Here is a 22,757-nt window from a genome sequence, read left to right as displayed (position 1 = left end):
AGTGGTTTTGTAGATTGTATTCTTGTATCAAAAGACCCATAATGTCTTGTTGTCTTTTGTTGTTGTTGTTATCAGCCACTTGTGATCACTGCTGGACCCCTTTTTTCATTAGGAATTGTGGAACGGTGATATTCTAGGTGTTAATTCTATTTATTAGATAGAATGTGTCCACAAAGAGAAAGTTGCTCCTTTGTGTGTGTGTGTTTTTTTAATAAATTTTTTTATAATTGTGAATTATATGATATTTTACATGAGAGAACTATAGTTTTACATTCATTCCATCGTATATCGTCTCATTGCTATGGTTCCTATCCCCTCCATGCATCATCAACCGACCAAAGGGTATACACTATAAACCCATCCTCCTACACTCCTCCCCCAAATTCTTCAGGACCCAGTCCCTCTCCCCTCTCTGGATCCAAAGTCCCCATCCACTTCATCACTCCACATCATCGTCTCTGCCTCCATCTCAGGCCTTGCTGCTTCTCTGGGTAGGGTCCTACTCTCGGCTCTTCACCGTTGATGGTCCCAAGAGACCTCCTCTCCTAGACTGGAGAGTTAATAACGCCCTTCCTTGCTACCAAACATCTACCTTTACATTTCCAAACCTCACAATCAGTCCTGATAACAGTCATTCACTATTGTATCACAAGTGACCTTTCTGCATTTCATTTTATCAGCTACACCTAAACACATTGGATAGTACTCACTGGAGATTCTGTCTTCCTCCATGCCCCTTAGCTCTAGGTTCCCTCTTTTTACTTCTTGCCTTTGTAGTCCCTCCCCCCCATTGTCCAAGTTGCCCATCTCTGTCTACTCTGTGTGTGGAGGGGGTTGGAATGTTTCTTGCTGTGGGGGTTTGTTCCCTCTTTTGGGTTACTGCATCCATAGGAGTAGATCAAGTTCATCAAATTGTCTCAGATCACTTTTTCTTTTTCTTTTTTTTTCCCCTCTTCTTTCTTCTCCTGGCTGAGTTTTGATCATCCATTCATTGGGACCAGGTCACGTGGGTACCATCTGCAAGTGTGGGTGTTCTTGTGTGTATGCCCTATCTTCCTATCAGCTGGTAGCTTCACTCTCCACTCTAATCCTCTGTGGCCACGCCGCTGACTCTGGGTCCACAGAAGCCCACCGAACATTGTAGGGCTTAGCTTCCCACTTCATTGCTGCTTTTACCCCACTTTCCCCTATCGGCGATGCATGTGGTCACCAATCAGGGCGTGTATTTCCGTTGAGTCTTAGTGTTGGAAGGGGGTTTGCATTAAGGGGACCGGACCACTTGCCTTGATGTTTCCTAGACAAGCAATTTGTTTGTTCTTGTAGTAACAGTCCATCTGCCTCTATTGTTTTGTATTTTTCCTGTAGGTCTTTCTTTCAAGAAGTATTTTCTGTTTTTCCAGCTGCTCCAGGCTGGTTTGCTCATCCTTTCAAGTGGGAATTTCCCACCTCTGGAGGTCTGGATGTGGTTCAGGCTTCTACCTGTAGTCTTATGTATTGCAAAGGCTCCGCAGGAATCCTCCTTCACTGGGCACTTTGTAGCCCCATTTTAGGTATTCCAATCAGTTATAGGTAGAAGATGGACTTACAAGCTTTCTATGGTGATGTTTCTGACTATTCCTTTCTTTCCCCCTCTGGTGTCTATTTTGTATTATAATGCAAGGAAAACCAAGATTCAAAAGACTGCCGAGCATCTTAACATTATTAACCCCTTTTCCCCATTCCAACCATGGGTCAATCTCTGTATCCCAGAGCCCTGTAGTTCCAAGGTTGTGCGTGCATCATTCTTTATCTCTGTCCCACTTAGCCCATTCAAATATACCTACTTGTTCTCCCATCTGCTTTGTTCTTCCGTTTCCCTCTCCCTCCTTGTATATTGCACCCCTCCCTAGCACCGAAACTTTCCCATGTCTAATCCCTACCCTGTGCTCCACCTTCCCTTCCCTCCCCTCACCCACCACTGACTTCCCAGAAATCAACAAAAAATTCCCCCTACCCCTCTTTAGTATGGTTTCTTTTTCTTAGTCTTTTACAGTAGTGGTCCTATACAGTATTTCTCTTTTTGTGACTAATTTCACTCAGCATAATGTCCTCAAGATTCATCCATGTTATGCGGAGGCTTGCCGCTTCCTTGTTATTCTTCAAGGTAGCATAATATTTCATTGTGTGTATGTACGACAGTTTGTTTATCCATTCTTCAGTTGATGGGCACTTTGGTTGTCTCCATCTTTTTGCTATTGTAAATAGTGCTGCTATAAACATTGGTGTGCATATATCTTCTCGTGTTGTGGCTCGTTTTTCTTGTGGATAAATACCGAGTAGAGGAATTGCTGGATCATAAGGTATTTCTATTTTCAACCTTCTGAGGAAACACCATATTGCTTTCCAGAGAGGTTGGACCATTTTTCAGTCCCACCAGCAATGCAGGAGTGTCCCATTCTCTCCACATCCTCGCCAGCATTTATTGTTGTCTACTTTTTTTCATCTTTGCTGTTATTGTTGGTGTGAGATGATATCTCATTGTTGTTTTGATTTGCATCTCTCTAATGGTTAGTGATTGTGAACAGTTCTTCATATGTTTGTTGGCTGCCTGGATCTCCTCCTTGGTGAAGTGTCTGTTCATATCCTGTGCCCACTTTTTAATTGGGTTATTTGTCTTTTTCTTGTAGAGGTGTTGCAGTTTCCTGTATATTCTGGAAATGAGTCCCTTGTCTGATATGTCATTGCAAAAGATTTTTTCCCATTCTTTGGGTTCCCTTTTTACTCTTCTGGTGAAGTCTTTTGATGTACATAAGCTTTTATATTTTTAGTATGTCGCACTCATCTATTTTATCTATTTTTGTTTGTGTGGTTTTCAAAATGTTTTTGTAGTCCATGTATTCCCATAATTAGTGCCCTCACATTTGTCCCGAGTTTTTCATTGATGGCCTTCATAATTCTGAGATTCACATTTAAGTCCTTAATCCATGTTGAGTTGGTTTTTGTATAAGGTGTGAGGTGAAGGTCTTGTTTCAGTCTTTTGCATATCATTTTCCAGGTTTGCCAGCACCATCTGTTGCTTTGTGTGTGTGTTTTATAGTTTTATACAGTTGCTACAGAAAAGGCATGATGAGTATTCTTCCTTTTATTTACCAGTTTTCAAAATAGTTGTTTTCCTATCATCCTCCAGGGACAATCATTGAAGTACCTATTTTTGTGAACTCATAAATTGAAATGTATTCGCTCAAGCCATTGTCTGTTTTAATGCTCAAATTGTCTTAATTTTTAAGTAGTGGGAGCTTCTTATAGCTTGCTCCTCCTAGTCATTTTGACTTGACAACAGTCTCTGAGGGAGCTCCATGGCTCCATACGATAAGCACTGGATTGGGAACCACAAGGTGTAGGGTTCAAGCCTGCAAGCTGCTTCGTGGGAAAAAGATGAGGCTATATGCTCCTGCAACAATTTTAAAAAGCCTCAGTAGCCCTATACAGGGTCGTAATGAGTCAGAACCAACTTCACAGCATTTAACAATAACAGCAGCCTTTGAACTTTGAATTCTTCCAGGAGAGGTCCACATTATTTGAGCCCACTGACTCTCAGCTCTTTGCCCACCCCTATCCTCCCTGGGGAATCCTGGTATGGCGCTGTGGGTTAATCCACCAGACTGCAAAGCTGTTTGAACTGCAAGGTCGACGGTGCTCAAGCTCACTAGCTGCTCCTTGGAAACCCTATACAGGGTTGCTATGGGTTGGAACTGACCCAACAGCACTTCATAACAACAATATCCTCCCTGGTGTCCTGGTGTGGCACTGTAGGATAAACCACTAGACTGGTAACCACAAGATTAACAGTTCAAACCCACCATCTGCTCCTTAGAAACCCTATATAGGGTCACTCTGAGTCAGAACCAAATTGATAGCACTTAACAACAACCATCCTTCCCACCTCCTACTCCAGGAGACACTTGTGAGTTGAAAGTTAACTGAAAAACTCTGCTTCCTTAGAACACCTCACAAAGCTCGCACGTTTTACCACCTTATTGGGGTTCAACTATCTGCTAAGGTAAACAGCCAGTTCCTGATCTCAGTGGGATTCCTGATGTTGTAGTGTCGCGGGTTAATGCTCTTGGCTATAAGGTCAGTGGTTCAAGCCAACCAGCCGCTCCTCAAAAACCCTCTACACTGTCGCTATTAGTGAGAACCAACTCGACGGCACATAACATGAAATGAGTATAGAAAGGAAGAACATAAAAACTCCTAAAGAACGACCTTTATATCGGTCATTTCTAATATATATTGCTTTTTATTGGTAATTTCTGCTTTCATCTTAATCTTTCTTGATAGTACTTTTTTTTTTTTTAACACCTAATCTGTTGGTTGTCAATTTAAGGGATACACTGTAGATCCGTAAAATGCAGTGTTAGTTGTCCCATTGAGAATTTAAAATCCTGACCAATTACCTAAATCCGTTTATTTGTCTAGTGTATGGTATGTGGTTTCATCCCCTACCAAACATGTATCCCTTTCTCTGGCTCACTTCCAGAAGGTCAGCCCTGATGAGGGTAGAAGGGTATGTGTTCCCCCAAACAGTACCAGTCAGTGTTGTCTGGACAGTAGTGTGCTGACTGACACTAATTGCTATCGTTTCCTTTACATCTTGCTTGCTAGAATTCTTTTGCTTTAGTGTTAAGTTGCCCAATCTAATCTAACCCCCAAAGGGCTTCTCTGCCACCCGTCTGTGTAGTTGCAAGGAGAAGGCAGGTGGGTAATGTAACAGCTTTCAAGAGCAGGCTAACCTGAAAACACTGAGCTCTAGTGGTGGTTGTTTATAGAGAGTTTTTGCTAACAGAGTTTCGATGCTATCCTTTTATCTTTACCACAATACTACCCTTGCTCTTCACATCCTTTCTCAGTGCTGTACCTACCACAGGCAGATCCTTTTTTCCAGGACTCTGTGGTCCCAAATGACTTTGTTGTTTGTTGTTGTTAAGTACCATTTTGAGTTTCAGAGGTCTTCTAGGCAAGGAAAGTTATCCCATCAAAGAAAACCCCTTTCTAGGACCAAAAGTTGAAGGGAACCAGCCAGCAATATGCTTGCTGATGCATCATTGACCTTGAGATGAAATAAGAGGGAAAGCTGATTGTTTTGAAGTGCAGGGAGGTATGTGCGAATTCCCAAGCTTACAGCTGGTACTCATTTGACTTAGCTTGGATGGCTAGAGTTGTTGAGCTGACTAGACCCTGAGCAGATGAATATGAAGATGTTTAATGCTCTGAGAAGCATCAGTTGCTACAATTTGATGGACTGGACTTTTGCTTATGGATGCAGTTCCTGAAAATTCCAATTAGAATGAAAGTCTCTTCAAATCGAGGAACATGCATGTCTTCTCAGTGTACTGGATTGGTAGTATGGGCAATTTAGACATTATTGCTCTGGTAGCATAGTGGTTACGAATTGGGCTGCGAACCACAAGGTCAACAGTTCAAAACTACCAGCTGTTCCGCAGGAGAAAGATGAGACTTTCTACTCCTGTAAAGATTCATAGCATCGGAAACCCTGTTCAGGATCGCTATGGGTCGGAATTGACTCGACAACACTTAACAACAACAACCATTGAGTAGGTTCCGACCCATAGCAACCTTGTATAGAGTTTCTGAGGAGTGGCTGGTGAGCTTGAACCACTAAGCCTGCAGTTCAAACCAACTTTGCAGTCTAGCACATTTAGCCCACACTAAGCCCATAAAATTTGAAAAATTCCTTTTTTTAAAAGCAGTTAAACATTTTGAAGACTTAAATTTAGAGCGTATTTCACTCTGGAGTTAGCTGTAGAGGGCTTGTTGATAATCCTGCTCACATGTACACAAGGGAAGTTTAATGAAAATAATTTCTATCCTTTTGGAAATATGATCTAACACAAAGAATATGAACTTGAGCAACTTACCATACAAAGTTTCTTTTTCTGTACTTATGTTTATGTTTTACAAACTGACAGTCGAGTTCAGACTTAAAGTGAGTAATGAGTTCTGTATGGTCCAGGGGAACTTGCCACTTTGAAGCCATTGGAGAGTCTTTTGGGGAGGAGACTAAGAAAAGAGAAGTGTGGTTGATTACTGCTGAAAGCTCTTAGGTGGATAGAAGTTAAGGAAGAACAAATCTCCTCCCATTGAGAATCAGGAACTAGCTGGTCACCTTAGCAGATAGGGTTGAAACCCTTTAAGGTGGTGAAAACATGCCAGCTTTGTGAAGTGTTCTTAGGGAACAGAGCTTTTCAATAACTTTCAACTCACAAGTTTGATACCTAGGTGAGTCCAGGGAGTTTCAAGTAAATGGATTTCATCATTGAAAAAGAAACATATTTACTTGCTCGTTTTGAAAAAGTTAATGTGTTAGAGAAATAGAACTCTTTGACATATTTTTATTTTTTATTTGTAACAAGCTATGTTGGCAGCATCCTGTAACCTAAAAGGACTTTCTCAATCTGAGGAATAATGAGTAGAGCTGAGTTTTTACCAAATGTTGAGTACTCAGAGTTTCGTTGGGCTTCTTACAGGTTCACCGGAACAGCACAGTCCGTGCTGGCTGTGAAGTGAGTCCGTCCTGTGCGCTGTGTGGCTCCGGCAGTGTCAGCACCATGCCTCCTGAAATCCACTATGAAGCCCCTCTGTTGGAACGCCTTTCCCAGCTGGACACTTGTGTTCACCCAGTTCTAGCATTTCCAGATGGTAAGAAAAGCCGCAAGAGTATAGTCTAATAAATGAGTCTGAAGAAGGTTCCAACTGAAAGGAAGTCCACCTAGGTCTTGGTACTACTCACGCTCTGTCAACAAAGGCTTCTCTTAGAATTTTGAAACAAGGTTTGACATATCCACCAGACCTGAGTGTGCTCCTGAAAGATCGTAACTTCCTGAGAGAGATTTCCCCTTCACCCTCCAGGTAACCTATAGGGAGGGACCTGGACTCAATCGCCTCTACCCATAAGCAACCTGGTCTGTTTAACCCAGTACATATTTTTGTATTGTATTTATGCCATTATGTATAAGGATAGAACTTTTCTAGAATATCTTCTCTTTGGGATGCACATACTCCTGGGGGATATGTGACCATTTCCAGGTGTACATAAGTAACAACCACCTCACCTCACTGCCATGGAGTCAGTTTGGACTCATAGCTTCATCTTTGTCCCATGGAGCAGATCGTGGGTTTGAACTGCTGAACCCACCATCTACTCCATAGGAGAAAGATAAAGGATAAGCATTGGGATTGTGGGATAGCTCCTTTTGCTTAAAGTTCAGGTCCTTAATATTACTGTAGGTCTGTTCTTCTTCTTGGTAAGTGTGCATCAGCCATTTCTCCTTTCCCCCTCTCACTGCACAGAGGGAAGCTATCCCCTCCTCATACTGGGTCTCACTGTGGGCCTTGGCCCAGAGCGTTAGAAATCTGGGAAAGTGGGGTCACCAAACAAAGGGACCGTTTATAAAGAGTCGCTGTGGCTCCTGAAGGAAAATTGCTGGGAGTATTTTAGGGTGTACAAAGTGAGTAAAAAGGAGTTATGAATTAAAAACATAAAAAGTGAAGGTTGGAGGTACTTTGTTTAGACTACTGTGTGTGTTACATTTCTGTGTCCTGTCTTCTATCTCAGAATAAACACTGAGACTTCATGATTTATTCTGAATAGATGATGTGGCATTTTTTTTTCTTGACGTAATCTAGGTTTTGAGTAAGAAAAAAAAAAAGATAAAATACAACCTTTGCAACGATCTGAGGGTTGTTTTTGTTGTTGTTAATGTTTTTATTTCAAATGGCAGTGCTTTATAAAGCCAGGAACCATGATAGAATGGTTTCATTGATTATCCAATAACTTTATGATTTGACCCCATCTTACAAAAAGTGCAAATTGCTATGGTATTTTGTCTATATTATGGGGTTTTTTGTGTGTACTTACCATTTTTTTGTTACTAAATTTTAAGCTCCTTAGGGATAAAGGACTGATGTTTCGTTTTCTGTCTTTCATACATAGCACTTTACTGGTAGACTGTGCATTGCTTTAAAAAGAAAGGCTTTACTTGGTGTATGAGAGCGGGGAAAGCCCAGAAGTTTCAGCATGAGTTTTATAGAGACCTGGAGTTGGCATACTTTCTTACAGGTCCAGGTGTGATGGATATTTTAGACTTCGTAAGTCCTGGTGTGGCACTGTGGGATAATGCACTGGACTGCAAAGTCTGTTTGAACTGCAAGCTCAGCATTTCAAGCTCACCAGCCTCTCCTCAGAAACCCTATACAGGGTCGCGATGGGTTGGAACCAACTCGATGGCTCTCAGCAACAACAAGGCACGCAGTCTGTGTCACAATCAGGGCTTCCTAAATTGTTGAGTAGTGTGGAAACAAGAGCAGCATGTGCAGTGCACGGCAGCCAGGTCTCTTACACATCAGGTTTGGATGGAAGCGGGCAGTGCCGTCCTGCTCTTAGATGGTGCCTGAGTCAGAACACTGTCACATGTCACAGAACAATTTGCAAGTGAATTACTGATTGAAAACTTATTTTGCTCTGGTAACTTTTACCTAAAGCACAATGAAATATTCACGTATCCCAAAAGGGGACACCCACAACCCTTGTTCTGAAGGATTTCTCTTCTAATTGACAGTTGATCAGACTGTGGGTCACTTTAATCCCCTCTACTGCATCTGTTCTTCAAATGATTGTGTTGTATCTTGGCCCCCTAAAGTCTATGGTACTCCATGGCTTGTTACTAAAATCCCCTGCACTCTGAAAAAGCACGTGATATTATTCTTGTCACCACATGATTTCTAAGAGCAAAAAAATGGTTAGAAAACTTGAAGCATAGAGATAGCAAGCTACTCGGGGCTTTAGGTCAGGAGTGGTGGAGCCAGGGCTACGGACAGGTTCTTCCCAATACAGGTATTTCCAGTGAAGCGAAACTGGAGTGGACCGGAATTTGGATTTGGTAAAATGTGGGTATACCAGACGATGTAACCAGAACAGGAAAAAAAAAGTTGATGCCCTTAATCGCCATCTTAGAAAACATGAGCAGCATGTGCGCTACATAGTAACCAAATCTCTTGAATGGCAAATTCGAAAACTATAATGCCCCACTCAATAATGGTTCCAACCGTGTGGCTTTGACTGTGTCCCTCTGCACATTCCTGGTAATAATCCAGCCTCCTGCGGCAAACCCCTGCAAAGACTCCTCCTGTCTTTTCTGGGGCTTCACCCATAGTTTTCCTTTTCTGATTACCATTTCACTTCATCCAAATTTCACAAAGTGGAGACCACTAAAGCCTTTCCTCTGTGCTTCTGGTCCCAGAATCAGTGGCTCATGCCTTTGCTGACCATTTAGGTGTAATCTAAGATTAAATGGCTAATGAGCTGGAATGGCTGTCGAAGTCATATCCAGGTCCTCTGATGGCTGTCTTTCCTTACTACAGTGCATGTTTCTTTCCAGCCAGAGTATTAAGAGAAATCGCTTTCCTAACCTATATCAGGACTCTGGCTGCAGACCGAGCCTCCAAGAAGATTTAGAAACATTTCTTGGGTTATACTCTCAGGATTACCGTGTTGAATTGCATGGTCTAATGTTTGGAGACAGGCAGGAAAGCAGCCTGAAGCCTGTAGTTGCTTTATGATTCTGTACGGTGATCCGCTGATGAACTTGGTGATCATTCCTTTGTTAGCAGTATTATCTTGTACACCCCGTCAATATAGCTTCATGTCCACCTTGCTGGCATCTCGTATTCCATTACTCTATATCCCTACTAAGCAGTTCCCTTTTCCATTAGTACTTTGTCATGCTGACTGACCAGGATGACCACTACTCTGCTGCCACGCCTTCCCTTCCCCTACTCCATCCCTTGCCAAGCAACTATTAAGTCTGAGGTCTGAGGTAGGGGGAAAGGAGGAAAGATACAGAGTACCCTTGTCTCTACTGTTCACAATTTAAATTTTTTTGCCTGTGATTAAATTCTCTCTCTCTCTCTCTCTCTCTCTCTCTCTCTCTCTCTCTCTCTCTCTCTCACTCTCACTCTCACTCTCACTCTCACTCTCACTCTCACTCTCACTCTCTCACAGAAACGCACACACACGTGTACACAGCTCCCAGCCATGGCACTGGGCTTGCAGAGAGTTTAAGTCGGTGTTTTGCCATCCTACAGAATATCATATTTGCCCTTGATTTAATTAGACTTCTGTGGGTTGGCCTGGAGCCTTATCACCCTATTTAATATTGTTCCTATTTATATAACTTTTCTATGATCTAATCAACTGCCACGTTCAGAACATAGTCACTTTGTAATGTAGATGTTTCCCAGGGTCACCGGGCTTCACAACTCTAGGGTGCACCATTCCCATTATCCCCATGTAAGTGGTGTGCTGAAGTGTTGGGCTCCATATCTGCTGTTGTAGAGAACGTTGCTTCCTAGAACTTGTAGGAAACAGTGAAGACCAGTGAGTGACTCAACATGTGGAGTAGCCCTTAGGATCTGAGGGTTGAGATCTCATGTGCCTGCAGGGCCAACCAAGTCATTGAAATGACTAAAGAAGCCCGAATGGGTCTGAGACAAAGTAGATAGCTCGTGTCCTATTTCAAGGGAGAGTTGCTACTTATGCTCCAGCTCACAGTAACCATGCAAACCCAGTATTGCTACAAGTTTCACTTTATAATCATTCAAAATCTTTAATGTTGTGTGGGCCAAACATGTACACCAGACCTGCTCTGTGGGCCACTCTTTTGCAACCTGTCTCTGAAAGATGTTCAAAGGTGACAGGATGTCTAGCTTTCATATTCCTGGCAAACTAAATATAGCTGAACCTCATTCTTTGATTTCTATAGATGCTTATGTCTGTCTATATCAAACCATGTTAGGAAAATGGTTACATTGCATTACTAATGTCTTTGTTCCTTGGATGAGTGTTCAGGTTTCCTCCACCACCTTTGTTAGGTGCCATCAAGTTGGTTGCAACCCTGTATAGGGTTTCTGAGGAGCAGCTGGTGAGCGTGAACTACCAACCTTGCAGTTCAGGCAACTCTGCAGTACAGCACATTAACCCACAGCACCACACCAGGACTCCTCTACTACCTTTGTTGTTGTTATTAAGTGCTCGGGGTGACACCTTACTTAATCAAGTCCAGGGAATCTTTAGCTGGGAATAATGTTGTTAGGTGTTAGGAAGTCAGTTCCGACTCAGAGCGACCTTATGCACTACACAACAAACACACTGACTGGCCCCACCTCATCCTCACAATCGTTAAGCTTCAGCCTATTGCTACTGTCATTGTGCATATCTATGTTGTTGGAGGTCTTTCTCTTTTTTCTGACATTCCACTTTACCAAGCATGACATCCTTCTCTAGGCACTGCTCCTTCCTGATAATATGTCCAAAGTATGAGAGACCAAGTCTCACCATCCTGGCTTCTAAGGAGCATTCTGTGGTGGTGCTTTTTTCAACAAAGATTTGTTGGTTCTTCTAATATTCTTCTCCAACACCATAACTCAAGTGCAACAATTCTTCTACAGTCTTCTTATTCATTATCACGTGCATATGGGGTCGGATGCAACTTAGTTCTCAAACTGACATCTTTGTTCTTTAAAAGAGACCTTGTATAGCAGATTTGCCTGATGCAATTTGTCATTTGATTTCTTGACTGCTGTTTTCATGGTAATGGAGCCAAGCAAAATGACGTCTTTGACAACTTCAATCTTTTCTCCACTTATCATGATGTTGCTTAGAGGTGAGGTTGTGAGGATTTTGTTTTCTTTACATTGAGGTGCACCCATACTGAAGTATTTGATCTTCATCAGTTAAGTATTTTAAGTCCCCTATGCTTTCAACAAGCAAGGTTGTATCTTTTGCATATCACAGGTTAATTGTTAATCCAATCCTGATGCCATGTTCTTCATCTAATCCAATTTCTTGTTTCTTCAGCATACAGATTGAATAAGTATAGAAAGAGAATACAACTCTGTCGCACACATTTCCTGATTTTAAACCATTCAATGTCCCCTTGCTCTGTTTGAACAACTGACTCTTGGTCTGTGTACAGGTTTCTCTTGAGCACAGTTAAGTGTTCCGGAATACTTATTCTCCTGAGTGTTGTCCATAGCTTGTCATGATCCACATAGTCAAAAGCCTTTGTGTAGTCAGTAAAGCACATTCCATGTCCTTGTCTGAGTCTGGCTTGAACCTCTGACAGTTCCTGTCAATGTACTGTGGAAGCCAGTTTCTGATTACCATGCATAAAATTTTACTTGTGTGTGATATTAATGATTTGTGCATTCTTTTGGGTCACCTCTCTTTGGAATAGGCACAGATAAGAATCTCTTCGATCCAGTTGGCCAGGTAGCTGTCTTCCAACTTTCTTGGCATAAATGAGTGAGTGTCTCCATTGCTGCATCAGTTAGTTGAAATATTTCAGTTTGCATTTCATCAATTCCCAGAACCTTGTTCTTTGCCAGTGCCTTCTTCAGTACACTCTGGATTTCTTTCAGTACCATTTGCTCTTGATCAAATACTGTCTCTTGAAGTGCTTAAATATCAACCATTTAGTATAAGGACTGTATTCCTTCCATCTTATTCTGATGCTTTCTACATCATTCAGTATTTTGCCCATAGAATCTTCAATATTGCAAGTCGAGGTTTTTTTTTTTTTTTCTTTTAGTTCTTTTATTAAAGGCCAGTGATGGTGAAACTGAAAAATTCTACCAACTTCTTCAATCTGAAATTTATCAAATATGCATTCAAGATATATTGACTGGTGATTGGAATACAAAGGTTGAAAACAGAGAAGTATAATTGGAAAATACAACAACCATGTTGTATCATGGTTGCATCTCCAGAAATGATGCTTTAGCTCTTACGGTAGAATTTCACAACACCAATGACTTATTCGTTGCAAACACCTTTTTTAAACAACATAAAAGGTGACTGACTTATACACATGGATCTCTCCAGGTGGAATACACAGAAATTGAATTGAGTGCATCTGTGGGAAAAGATTGTAGAAAACCTCCCTATAATTAGCCAGAATAAGGCCAACGGCCGACTGTGGAACAGACCATCAATTGCCCATATTCAAGTTCAGAATGAAGCTAAAGAAAATTAAAACAAGTCCTTAAGAGCCAAAATATGACCTTGAACATAACCCCATGTGAATTTACAGATAAAACTCAAGAACAAATTTGATACATTAGACATTAATAAATGAAAACTATAAGCGTTGTTGGATGACATCAAGAAAATCATACCAGGAAGAAAGCGCAAAGGGTCATTAAAAAGACAAGAAAGAGGAAAAAGACCAAAATGGGTATTAGAAGAGACTCTCAAACTGCTGTCCAGCGTAGCAATGCACAGGTGGTATTGGCCCAGGTGTGCAGTGTTGTCAGCGTCCGGGTCAGAGCATTAAGGGAGTGCCAGCTAAGGCTTGGGGAGTCCTGCTGTGGTGCTGTAGGTTAATGCACTGGACTGTAAAGTTGATTTGAACCACAAGACCGGTTGTTCAAGCTCAGCAGCAGCTTGTTAGAAATCCTTTGCAGGGTCCCTAGGTTGGAACCGACTTTGACGGCACTTACCAGCAACACAAAGGTTAAGGCTTTAGTTGAAGAGGCTTTGTTGAGCACCTCCTGGAAGTCATCTATTCTAGCTATTAAAAAAAAGAAAGAGTATTCTTCCATTGTGTTCTAGCATCAGGTGCTGCAGAGAGAGAATTGGATTCCTTGTCACTTGTAGGTGTGTCTACTTTCTTCTTTTAAGCTTTTTTCGAAACAAAGAACAAACCAAACCTGTTGGCTTTAACACTCAGTCCCCTCAGAGCAGTTTGAGGACGAGTGGCCCCTTAGTAAACTGTGGCCTGGGGTGGCGCTGTGGGAGAAAGCACAGTTTTTGTTTTTATAAGAATGGACGATACAAGAAACAGTGACACACAAAACAACAACAACAACAACAACAACCCCCCCCCACCCCCCCCAAGTCTGAAAGATTGTTGCTTTGTGATCATAGTCACCTAACAGTATAATCTGGCCGGGGGGTAGGGGTGGGGAGTGCTAGAGGAGAAAGGAAAGACTCAAAAATAAAATTATTATTTGAAATTACTGAATGAGTAAATCCTCATTGAAGGTATTGATAGGAAGAAGTGGGCTTAAATGTTTCAAATCCCCAGAAGACTAGAAACAGAATGTGCTGTTATCGCGATCTTTCAAACTAATAATATCAACAAACTTAGTCGAATACATGGGATAAAGAAACACTCCCTTATAGCTATCTTATAAAAGGTGTTTGAGATTTTTTTATTTTTTAAAACTTGAAAATGAAAGACAAAAGTAACTTGCTTATGAACTGAAGAATTACTTTTAGGAAAGTTCTCATAAGCGAATGTGTGGCAGCAGTTTGCCCTGCTGGGTTCCCAGGCCACAGGGCAAATAGGAGACAGGTGTGATGTAGGTGAGAGCCAGACTTCAGGTAAGTGACCTCATTCAGGAGGAAGTGGCTCAGAGGTCAGGTGTCTGGACTAAGCTACAGTGTTGTGTGTTTCTTACAGATGTCCCCACAAGCCTGCACTTCCAGAGCATGCTGAAGTCTCAGTGGCAGAACAAGCCTTTTGACAAAATCAAACCTCCTAAAAAATTCTCCCTTAAGCACAGAGCGCCCATAGCAAGCAGTCTACCAGATCCAACTCGGAAAGACAGGCACAAGTTGGTCAACTCCTTCTTAACAACAGCCAGTAAGTTTCAGGGGACCAGGGTATCCTTGAGTTCATTTTCTATTTATTTGATATTTGTAAGTTACTGATGTGACATGGTGCAATGTGTCTTGGTTGGAAGTAGCAGTTGACTGACAAATTCAGCTCACAGTCTACCTCTGCCTGTCTCGGATGTTCTCAGATGAACTTGGACTATTCCAGATATCATGGAGCTTGGGGCGTGACCCAGAATGCTTAGGGAGCAGCCAGCTGTGCTGTGGCCCTGGGTGCATCTCTTGGCAAGCTGTCTTTTGTAGCTGGTGTGACATGTCCCTGGTTGAGGAATCTGTCAGCTCCCTGTGCCTGTCTTGGCCACTGTGTTATTTACTAGAGGCTTCAGTCCCAGGGGACTGTCCTGCTGCCTTTCTAAGCCTAGAAGGGTTACTGGGTGTATAGTGTCGGTCTAGAGAGACCTCAAGAGCTCGGAACTCAAATAAGGAAAGATTTGAGAGAAGGTATTTCACAGCTCCTTTTCTGTTCCCCCCCTTCAGAGCTGTCCTATCACCAAATCCGACCTGACAGGACCCACAGACAGCACTTAGACGATGTGGGGGCTGTGCCCATGGTGGAGCGAGTGACAGCGCCCAAAGCAGAGCGCTTGCTCAACCCGCCGCCACCCGTGCATGACCCAAACCACAGCAAAATGAGATTGCGAGACCACTCATCTGAGAGAAGTGAAGGTAGGGCCGGGCCGGCCCCTCTGCCTGCATTTGTGCCTGCTCCTGCTCAGGGCTTTCTGGGGCAGCCTGGGCTGCTCGGAATTGCCCCCCAGCTTTGTCTTTCCCTTTCTAGGAAGGCAGAGTGGGGGTGGGGGGGGTCCTACACTGCTTCTAAATGCAGGTCATTTCTTATGCTGCAGCAACCTCTGCCCAGCCCCCTACCTGCATCAACCAGTTTGCTTCACCTTTTTATCTTCTAGGCTTAGAAAGCATTTTTGCCTTGAACATGTATTGCTGGCATTCTTAGCTTGCACGAGCAGCAGACCTTGATGGAGGTGGTGATGTAGTTCTCTCTTTTCTGTTGACTTCTGCAGTGTTGAAGCATCACACAGACATGAGCAGCTCAAGCTACTTGGCAGCTGCTCAGCCTCCAGCACACAGTCCCCTGGTGCGTCAGCTCTCCACCTCATCAGACACCTCTGCTCCCAGCAGCTCGGGCTCACAAGTCACAGCCAGCACATCTGTAAGTACCTGTGTGGACTTGCTGGGACTTACCCATTCTTGTGGCACTGGAGGACAGTTGACAATGGGCAGGGGTGGGAATTCAGCTCATGGTGATGTCTGTGGCCTTTTGAGGTCCAAGTGGGCTTTCTGTTAAGTTGGTAGACTAAGATCTAGACAGAACCCTGTGACTTCTCAGGGTCTGTGAGAGCACATTCCCACAGGATCAACAATCCCATGGTCCTGGTAAGTGGGACTGGAACACTGACAATAAGCTCTGGGTGCGTGGGTGCTTGGAAGATAAAGGAGAAGGCAGAGCCCCGGTTGTGTAGGTGACAGACCTGGATTGCAGACCTGGTAGCACCTACATGCCCTGGTCTCCTGGTGGCAGGCCATCTGACCCCTCGCCCCCTGGGTACTATTAGCACAGTCATTCCAGACGCGTAGGCCTGTTCATTTCTCTCTCGTATTTTAATCTCCAAAGGAGTGTGTCCTTGAACCTATCAATGCTTTGTTCCTATGAACTAGAGTTCTTTGTGGAATCATTGTAGCCATAGTAGTAAAGTGCTGCCATTGTACTATCTACTGGACACTTAGTTTGAATCAGTACGAAGTGTTGTACGTGTGTTAGCTCATTTAGTCCTAGAATACACCTTTGATTGAGATATAGGTGATTATATTAGGGATTCCCATTTTTAGACAGGGAAACTGAGGCTTTTTTTTTACAAAGTAAGCTGTTGTAAGGCAAGGTGGCTTGTGAGAGTTGTGATTGTGATTCATACCAGGCAGTGTGACTGCAGGGCCAGCTCTCCCACTTCACAGTCTCAGCCGGAGGGAGGAGTGCAGCGTAGCTCAGGACACCAAAATGTGCTCATCAGGCCCCTCTCGTCAGGTAGGAATTCACCGTGTTCTCTCTGCTTCTAGAAATCAGGCAGTCTTTTCCACAGGACGTCATTGCTCCGCCCCTCTTTCCACCTTACGCATACCCAAAATTTTTGTCTAAATGGATGTGTAGGATCCATCACACAATTGATTTTCCACCAGCAAAGTCCTCAAAGAATAGAAGTCTGAATTCTGAGCTCCAAGACTAGGTCAGCACTGCAGTGTTGTGCTGTTCTCAGCTGCCTGGCCATCTTTGTTTAAAGAATGTTCATGTAGACCTGAAGCACTTGAAATTTTATTTGCTTTTTTAATACAAATTTTGTACATAGCACTTTTCTTGTTGCTGAATTTCTTCAAAGAATCTGGGCTATTTAAGAGTGAGATGAGGTGATAGACCATGCACCTGTAATCAGGAAGAGGTGCAAGAGGACCTGGGAGAAAGCGGGACGTGGGGAATGTTTACGGCAACACTCCACCAAAGTCAGTGATTGTACTAGTGGCTTTGAAAAAATAACCTCTAAAGATTCTGATTTAGGCAATTAGGAGGGTGGGGCATTCCAGGAAAACACTTATACTTTTTTTTTTTTTTTTAAACTCTCCTGGACCAGCCAGGTTAGAATCTTTTCTATTCTTATTACTTGCTGACTCTGGCTCTGAAGAACTTAGACCAGATGCATACCTTATGGAATGTGGGGGAGTTTGGGTGGAGGGTGAGGCCTGTTGAACAGTCCCACATCTACTGCGCTTTCTTTTCCTTGAAGATACTAACAGTAGCAGGCCCAAGAAGATTGAGGGGAAATTACATTTTTGGGAAAGTACCTGTTTCTGACAGCTGTGTCACATCACTCTTGGCTAAGATATTTGAGGCTTCCAGAGGGTTTACTTCTTGTAGGGGTGTGTGTATCCATTCTCCCTACCCCAGCAGGGATGTGGCAGTGGCAGCTGCCTTTGGGGGTGAGGTCACTAATCCTTAGCTGTAGAAGTCTGACAGGCAAGATTTGCTAAAGTCTCTTCAACCCTATTAGTTAACCAGTTACACTAAAATTGTGAGGTCAGTGACATTCTGTTGTCATCTGGTAGAGAAGGAAATTGACATGAGAAGGCTGCTGTGAACACCTGAAATGCTAGATGCTAGGTGAGGACAGCTGAAATCCTGGCCCAGGAAGTACTGGCTTTTCATAATCTCTGAGAAGAAGAGTAAACAATAGTTTATCACCTTCCAGGAACAGAGGGTAGTGGTGAGTTGTAGAAGGCTCTCTTCCTAGTCTTCCTCCAGCAGCCCCTTTCCTGTGGGATGTCCTCATGTGCTGGTTGAGGTCTGAGTGCAGCCCCTTAGTGCCTCCTGCAGTCTGGTCGCCATGGCAGCATGTTTGTCATCCCACTGTTTCCCTCTGGCTGTTCACAGCTCATTTGCCAGTCTGTTTCAGGGTAGAGTTTCTGCTTTCTGGGCAGAAGTAGTTGGTGAACTCTTTCTTCCATTTTAGAGACCAAGCCCTTGGCTTGCCTGCTTTATTTTTTGCTTGATCTCCCACCTGTAGTAAATGCCCACCTCCTCCTCTGATACTGGAGGTCTTAGAATTTTTATTTCCTGGGACTTTGATCTTGTCAACTTGTGTAGAAGCAGATCTGCTTTCTCCAGGGTTGAGCTATATGGGCAGGTTCCTGTCTTTAGTTTCCTTCTATTGATAAAGAGCTCAGCTCTTTCCCCAAGAATAGTAGCTACTAATGAGAAATCACATACAGGCTGAGCAGACGGTGGGTGCAGACTTAGCTAGAGTTCGGAAAAGGAGGCAGTGCCTTTCATGGTAACCGAGGTTAAGTGACCTGTTGAGTTGGGCCTAGACTTTGAGTCTCTCTCAGGAATAATTCAGGGTACCCACCTTATAAAATTCACCCAAGCTCTTCATATGGGCCCCTGGAGCAAGAAGGTTGGCAAGAGGACTTGTGAATGAAATTGCGTTTTTGAGACCACTTGACATTTCCCCTGAGGGCTCTAAGGTAGGGCACCCTTCTCTGTGTGAGCCACTGCACCCCTGCACCAGAACCCAGATATTGGTGCTATTGTTTTAAACCGCAGGTAAAATGATTTGATGTTTGTAGAGTTGTACTTCCTTTTTGAACTTCCCTTTGTCTTAACAGCAGCCAATAAGGAGGAGACGGGGAGAGAGCTCATTTGATATTAACAACATTGTCATCCCAATGTCTGTCGCTGCAACAACCCGAGTGGAGAAACTACAGTACAAGGAGATCCTGACTCCCAGGTAGAGGCCCAGTGTGGCTGGCTTCCATCCTTGTTTCACATGTCATTGCCCTTTGCCCTCTTCTCACCAGCCTTAGACCCCTACCTTCCACTATGTGAACATACCAACTAGTCCAGAGGTCACTGTCTGGCAGGTGGCTGTCCGGGTCTGATCTGTACGTGTTTTGTTTGACACACAGTGTGTTTTCACATAAACTGTCAAAGCTCAGGATTTCATAAGCATTTTTTTTATTTTCCACTTTTGTTGACAAATGAGACAATTGGGGGAGCCTTGTGTATTCGCATAGAGTAGTAATCAGTTGGTACTGAATCATTATTGCTGTTGTTTGCCATCAAGTCGGTTCCAACCCATAGCGACCCTGTATAGGGTTTCCAAGGAGCAGTTGGTGAGCTTGAACCACTGACCATGTAGTTCAAACGACTTTGCAGTCTGACGCATTAGCCCACAGCGCCACACCAGGACCCCACTGAATCATGGTGGTGGTTCCCTTTAAACAATTTCTTTCCTTGAGTTTGTCACTGTCTCCCAGCCCCAGCCCACTGCCCCCTATTTTGGGCCCTGGTGGACATTTGATTGTGTGGCCTGTTCTAGAGGTCAGCTTGAAATAGGGAGAGCCTGCCCAGCAGGGCGCAGTGCCCACCTACAGGTGCCAAGTCCTAGCTCACACATTGTACTCACATGGATACGTGGGTGCTACCCCAGGCTGTAGTCTCCTTGCCTTTTACTGACTCTCCCTTCTTGTTTTTGAAGCTGGCGGGAAGTTGATCTTCAGTCTCTGAAGGGGAATCCTGATGAAGAGAATGAGGAGGTAATGGACACACACACACAGCTGGTGCATCCAGATCCCTCAAGAGCTGGGGGCCAGGTGGCACGCTTCTTGTACTCCTGGTCATGGTGGAGAAGAGCCAAGTGTGGGGTGGGGCTGGCCCTAGGATTGATCTGTCCTGACCTAAATTCGGCTTCCTAGAGGAAGGAGATCAATGCAGCTGCTCTGTTGCAGATTGAGGACCTGTCCGATGCGGCCTTTGCCGCCCTGCATGCCAAATGTGAGGAGATGGAGAGGGCGCGGTGGCTCTGGACCACGAGTGTACCACCCCAGCGACGTGGCAGCAGGTGATGGGGCAGGCACAGGTTGTCAGGGCCTCTGGGAGGGAGGTTGGACAAGTAGTTGAGGACCTCCATGCATTTATGGAATTGCCAAGGCCTCTCAGCTTCTCTTCATCGCCATCCTCGAGCAGCCATCTGTTGTGTTTGTTGGGCACTGATGCGTCTCAGGTGTCCACTGCTGAGTCCTTGTTGCGTGGTCACTGTCCCACTGTGACACATGGGCTCCAGTAGCAGGCAGTCTTGCATCTGGGGGCTGCTAGGACGTCATGGGAATTGAGCCAGAGGAGCTTGGGGAGCCTGCTGGAAAGGATTGTCCTCTTCCATGGACACACCACCAGCCTGTCCCCATGTATTGTTCATGGTTGCGTGAGTGTCAGGATCCTCAAATGGAAGGCCTTGGGTGGAGGCTCTTGTTTTTTGTTTTGTTTTGTTTTACTACAGTCGGTTGGGACTGTGCTGGGGATCCCACCCCAGCACTTTTTGTCCACAGTTCTTAAATCTCATCCTGTGGTCCTGCCCCTCCAGTCAGTGGTAGAAAGAAGCCAGGGGACTCAAACACTCATAGGAAAGATGCTTGGGGTGGGGTGCTTTTCCATCGCTCCCCCCACACCGCAATAATCAACAGAAGGCCTGTGGCCTGATACTCAGGTTTGCCTTTCTTGGTGTAAAGGTCTTACAGGTCATCGGATGGGCGGACGACCCCCCAGCTGGGCAGTGCCAACCCCTCCACCCCTCAGCCTGCCTCCCCTGATGTCAGTAGCAGCCATTCTTTGTCGGAGTTTTCCCACAGCCAGTCCCCTCGGAGCCCCATTAGCCCGGACCTACTCTCGGCTCCCCTCACCCCTGTGGCTCGGGACACTCTGCGACACCTAACCAGTGAAGACACCCGGTGTTCCACGCCAGAGCTGGGGCTGGATGAGCAGGTGAGAGCTTCTTCCTTTGGGTGGGGTTGTGGGGTTGGGGAAGGGGCAGCAGATGCTGAAGATGGGTCTTCATCTGGTGGTGCCCTTGTCCCTTTCTGAAGGACTTGGGGCTGTCCTTGACAATGACTCTCTTAAAGGTGCCTTGGGGCTGGATAGGCTGTTTTTCAAAGGGAGTTCAACCTGGGGGCTCTCCCAGCTGCCCCGGGAACTCAGGAGAGATTGGTGGTAGACTTCAGTCCTCACCAGGGTGTCTTGTCTCCCCACAGTCTGTCCAGCCCTGGGAGCGGCGAACTTTCCCCCTGGCGTACAGTCCCCAGGCAGAGTGCGAGGACCCCCTGGATGCACAGGAACGGGCAGCTCGCTGCACTCGGCGCACCTCAGGCAGCAAACCTGGCCGGGAAACGGAGGTGGCCCCCACCTCACCTCCTGTTGCCCCCCTCAAAAGTCGGCATCTGCTGACAACAGTCACAGCGCAGCGTCCAGCTCACAGATGAGTGGGTACAGGAATCGAAACAGACTCATTATACTATTGGCATTAAAGCTTCAGAAATCTCTGTGTTTGATATTCAAACATCATATGCCAGAAATTTTCACAGTTTTTAGTGAATTTAAGGAATTTAGATCCTACTTTGGTCTCTTTTTTTTTTTTTTTTTCCTTGTTTTGATTTTTGTTTTGTTTTGGTTTCCATATTTTCTTGTCACACACCTGAGCACTCCCTCCAGTTGGCAAACACAAGTTCAGGATAAGAGCCTGCTGGCCCAGCCCCAGCCCCCCTGCACAGTTGAATCACTGGACTCACCATGCTACAAGGTCTGTGGGCAGACATCCCAGGATGGAAAGCTGTAGTTCAGCAATGCCTTCTAGGTTGGGATGGGAGAGAGCAGGCTACCCAGCTCTTCCCCCTTCCCTCCCTCTGTGGCTGGGCTGGCTGTGCTGGAGCACCCCCCAGTGGCGTCTCTCTGCCATGACTGCCGGATGCTTTCGGAGGCAGAGGCTGCCCAATGAACCTAGAGAACCACTGGGGGCTGTGTATTGGGTCATCTTGGGTTTGACTCCTTCACTGCAGTAACCTGGCTGCGGCTGCTCAGGTCCCCATCCTGCCCGTTCCCCACCCCATCATGCACACACCGTCCTGCCCCTCGGAACATTTTTGCCCTCCCTCCTAGTCTGTAAAGTCAGGGTTAGGACTACTTGGCCTCTTGTTCCCACTCCCTGCAAACTAGGGGGTTTGGGAAGGAGCAGCCATTTCTGCTGACTCGCACCCCTTCCTCTTCCATGCCCCCTGGCCTCTGGCACACTGTCTGGTCCCCACTTCTCAGTAACCTGTGCCTGTCTCATGTATAATCACATCACCAAAAAGGGGTGGGCGGAGAAGGTGGGGGTTTTTTTTTTTTTTTTTTTTTTTGCCATTTTGTAATCGTATAAAAATAGTAGACAACTGCTTAATGGTTGGGGTTTTTTCACAATTTTCAACATTAGTGATTTCTTTTTGGTTCTGTTTGCAAGTTAAAAGATTTGTCATTGTTACTTTAAAAACAGTAATGCACCATATCCCTATGCATAAAGTGCTTCTTCTATTTATGAGGTTGGAAATTCTGAATAACCCTTTTAGCATTGTAAAAAAAAAAAACAAACAAAAATGGAAAAAAAACCCTTGTATTTTGTAAATATTTTCTTTTCCTGCTTTGAGCTGTGTGACG

General features: G+C 44.6%; 1 protein-coding gene across 1 annotated transcript in view; it reads left to right on the top strand.

The window, feature by feature from the left end:
* KANSL1 (KAT8 regulatory NSL complex subunit 1) overlaps nt 1–21,978 on the top strand; it is a 222,657-nt gene extending 200,679 nt beyond the window's left edge. Inside the window, exons 8-16 of the mRNA XM_006833547.1 lie at nt 6,528–6,699; nt 14,523–14,705; nt 15,215–15,403; nt 15,757–15,905; nt 18,905–19,026; nt 19,777–19,834; nt 20,027–20,139; nt 20,804–21,056; nt 21,323–21,978. Coding sequence (XP_006833610.1) covers nt 6,528–6,699; nt 14,523–14,705; nt 15,215–15,403; nt 15,757–15,905; nt 18,905–19,026; nt 19,777–19,834; nt 20,027–20,139; nt 20,804–21,056; nt 21,323–21,550 — 1,467 coding nt within the window. The 3' untranslated portion in view covers nt 21,551–21,978. The remainder of the gene's footprint in view (nt 1–6,527; nt 6,700–14,522; nt 14,706–15,214; nt 15,404–15,756; nt 15,906–18,904; nt 19,027–19,776; nt 19,835–20,026; nt 20,140–20,803; nt 21,057–21,322) is intronic.
* The last annotated feature ends 779 nt before the right edge of the window (nt 21,979–22,757 follow it).

The sequence above is a fragment of the Chrysochloris asiatica genome, unplaced genomic scaffold (assembly GCF_000296735.1).
Source record: "Chrysochloris asiatica unplaced genomic scaffold, ChrAsi1.0 scaffold00007, whole genome shotgun sequence".
Lineage (NCBI taxonomy): Eukaryota > Metazoa > Chordata > Mammalia > Afrosoricida > Chrysochloridae > Chrysochloris > Chrysochloris asiatica.
This window is presented reverse-complemented; position numbering and strand designations above follow the sequence as displayed.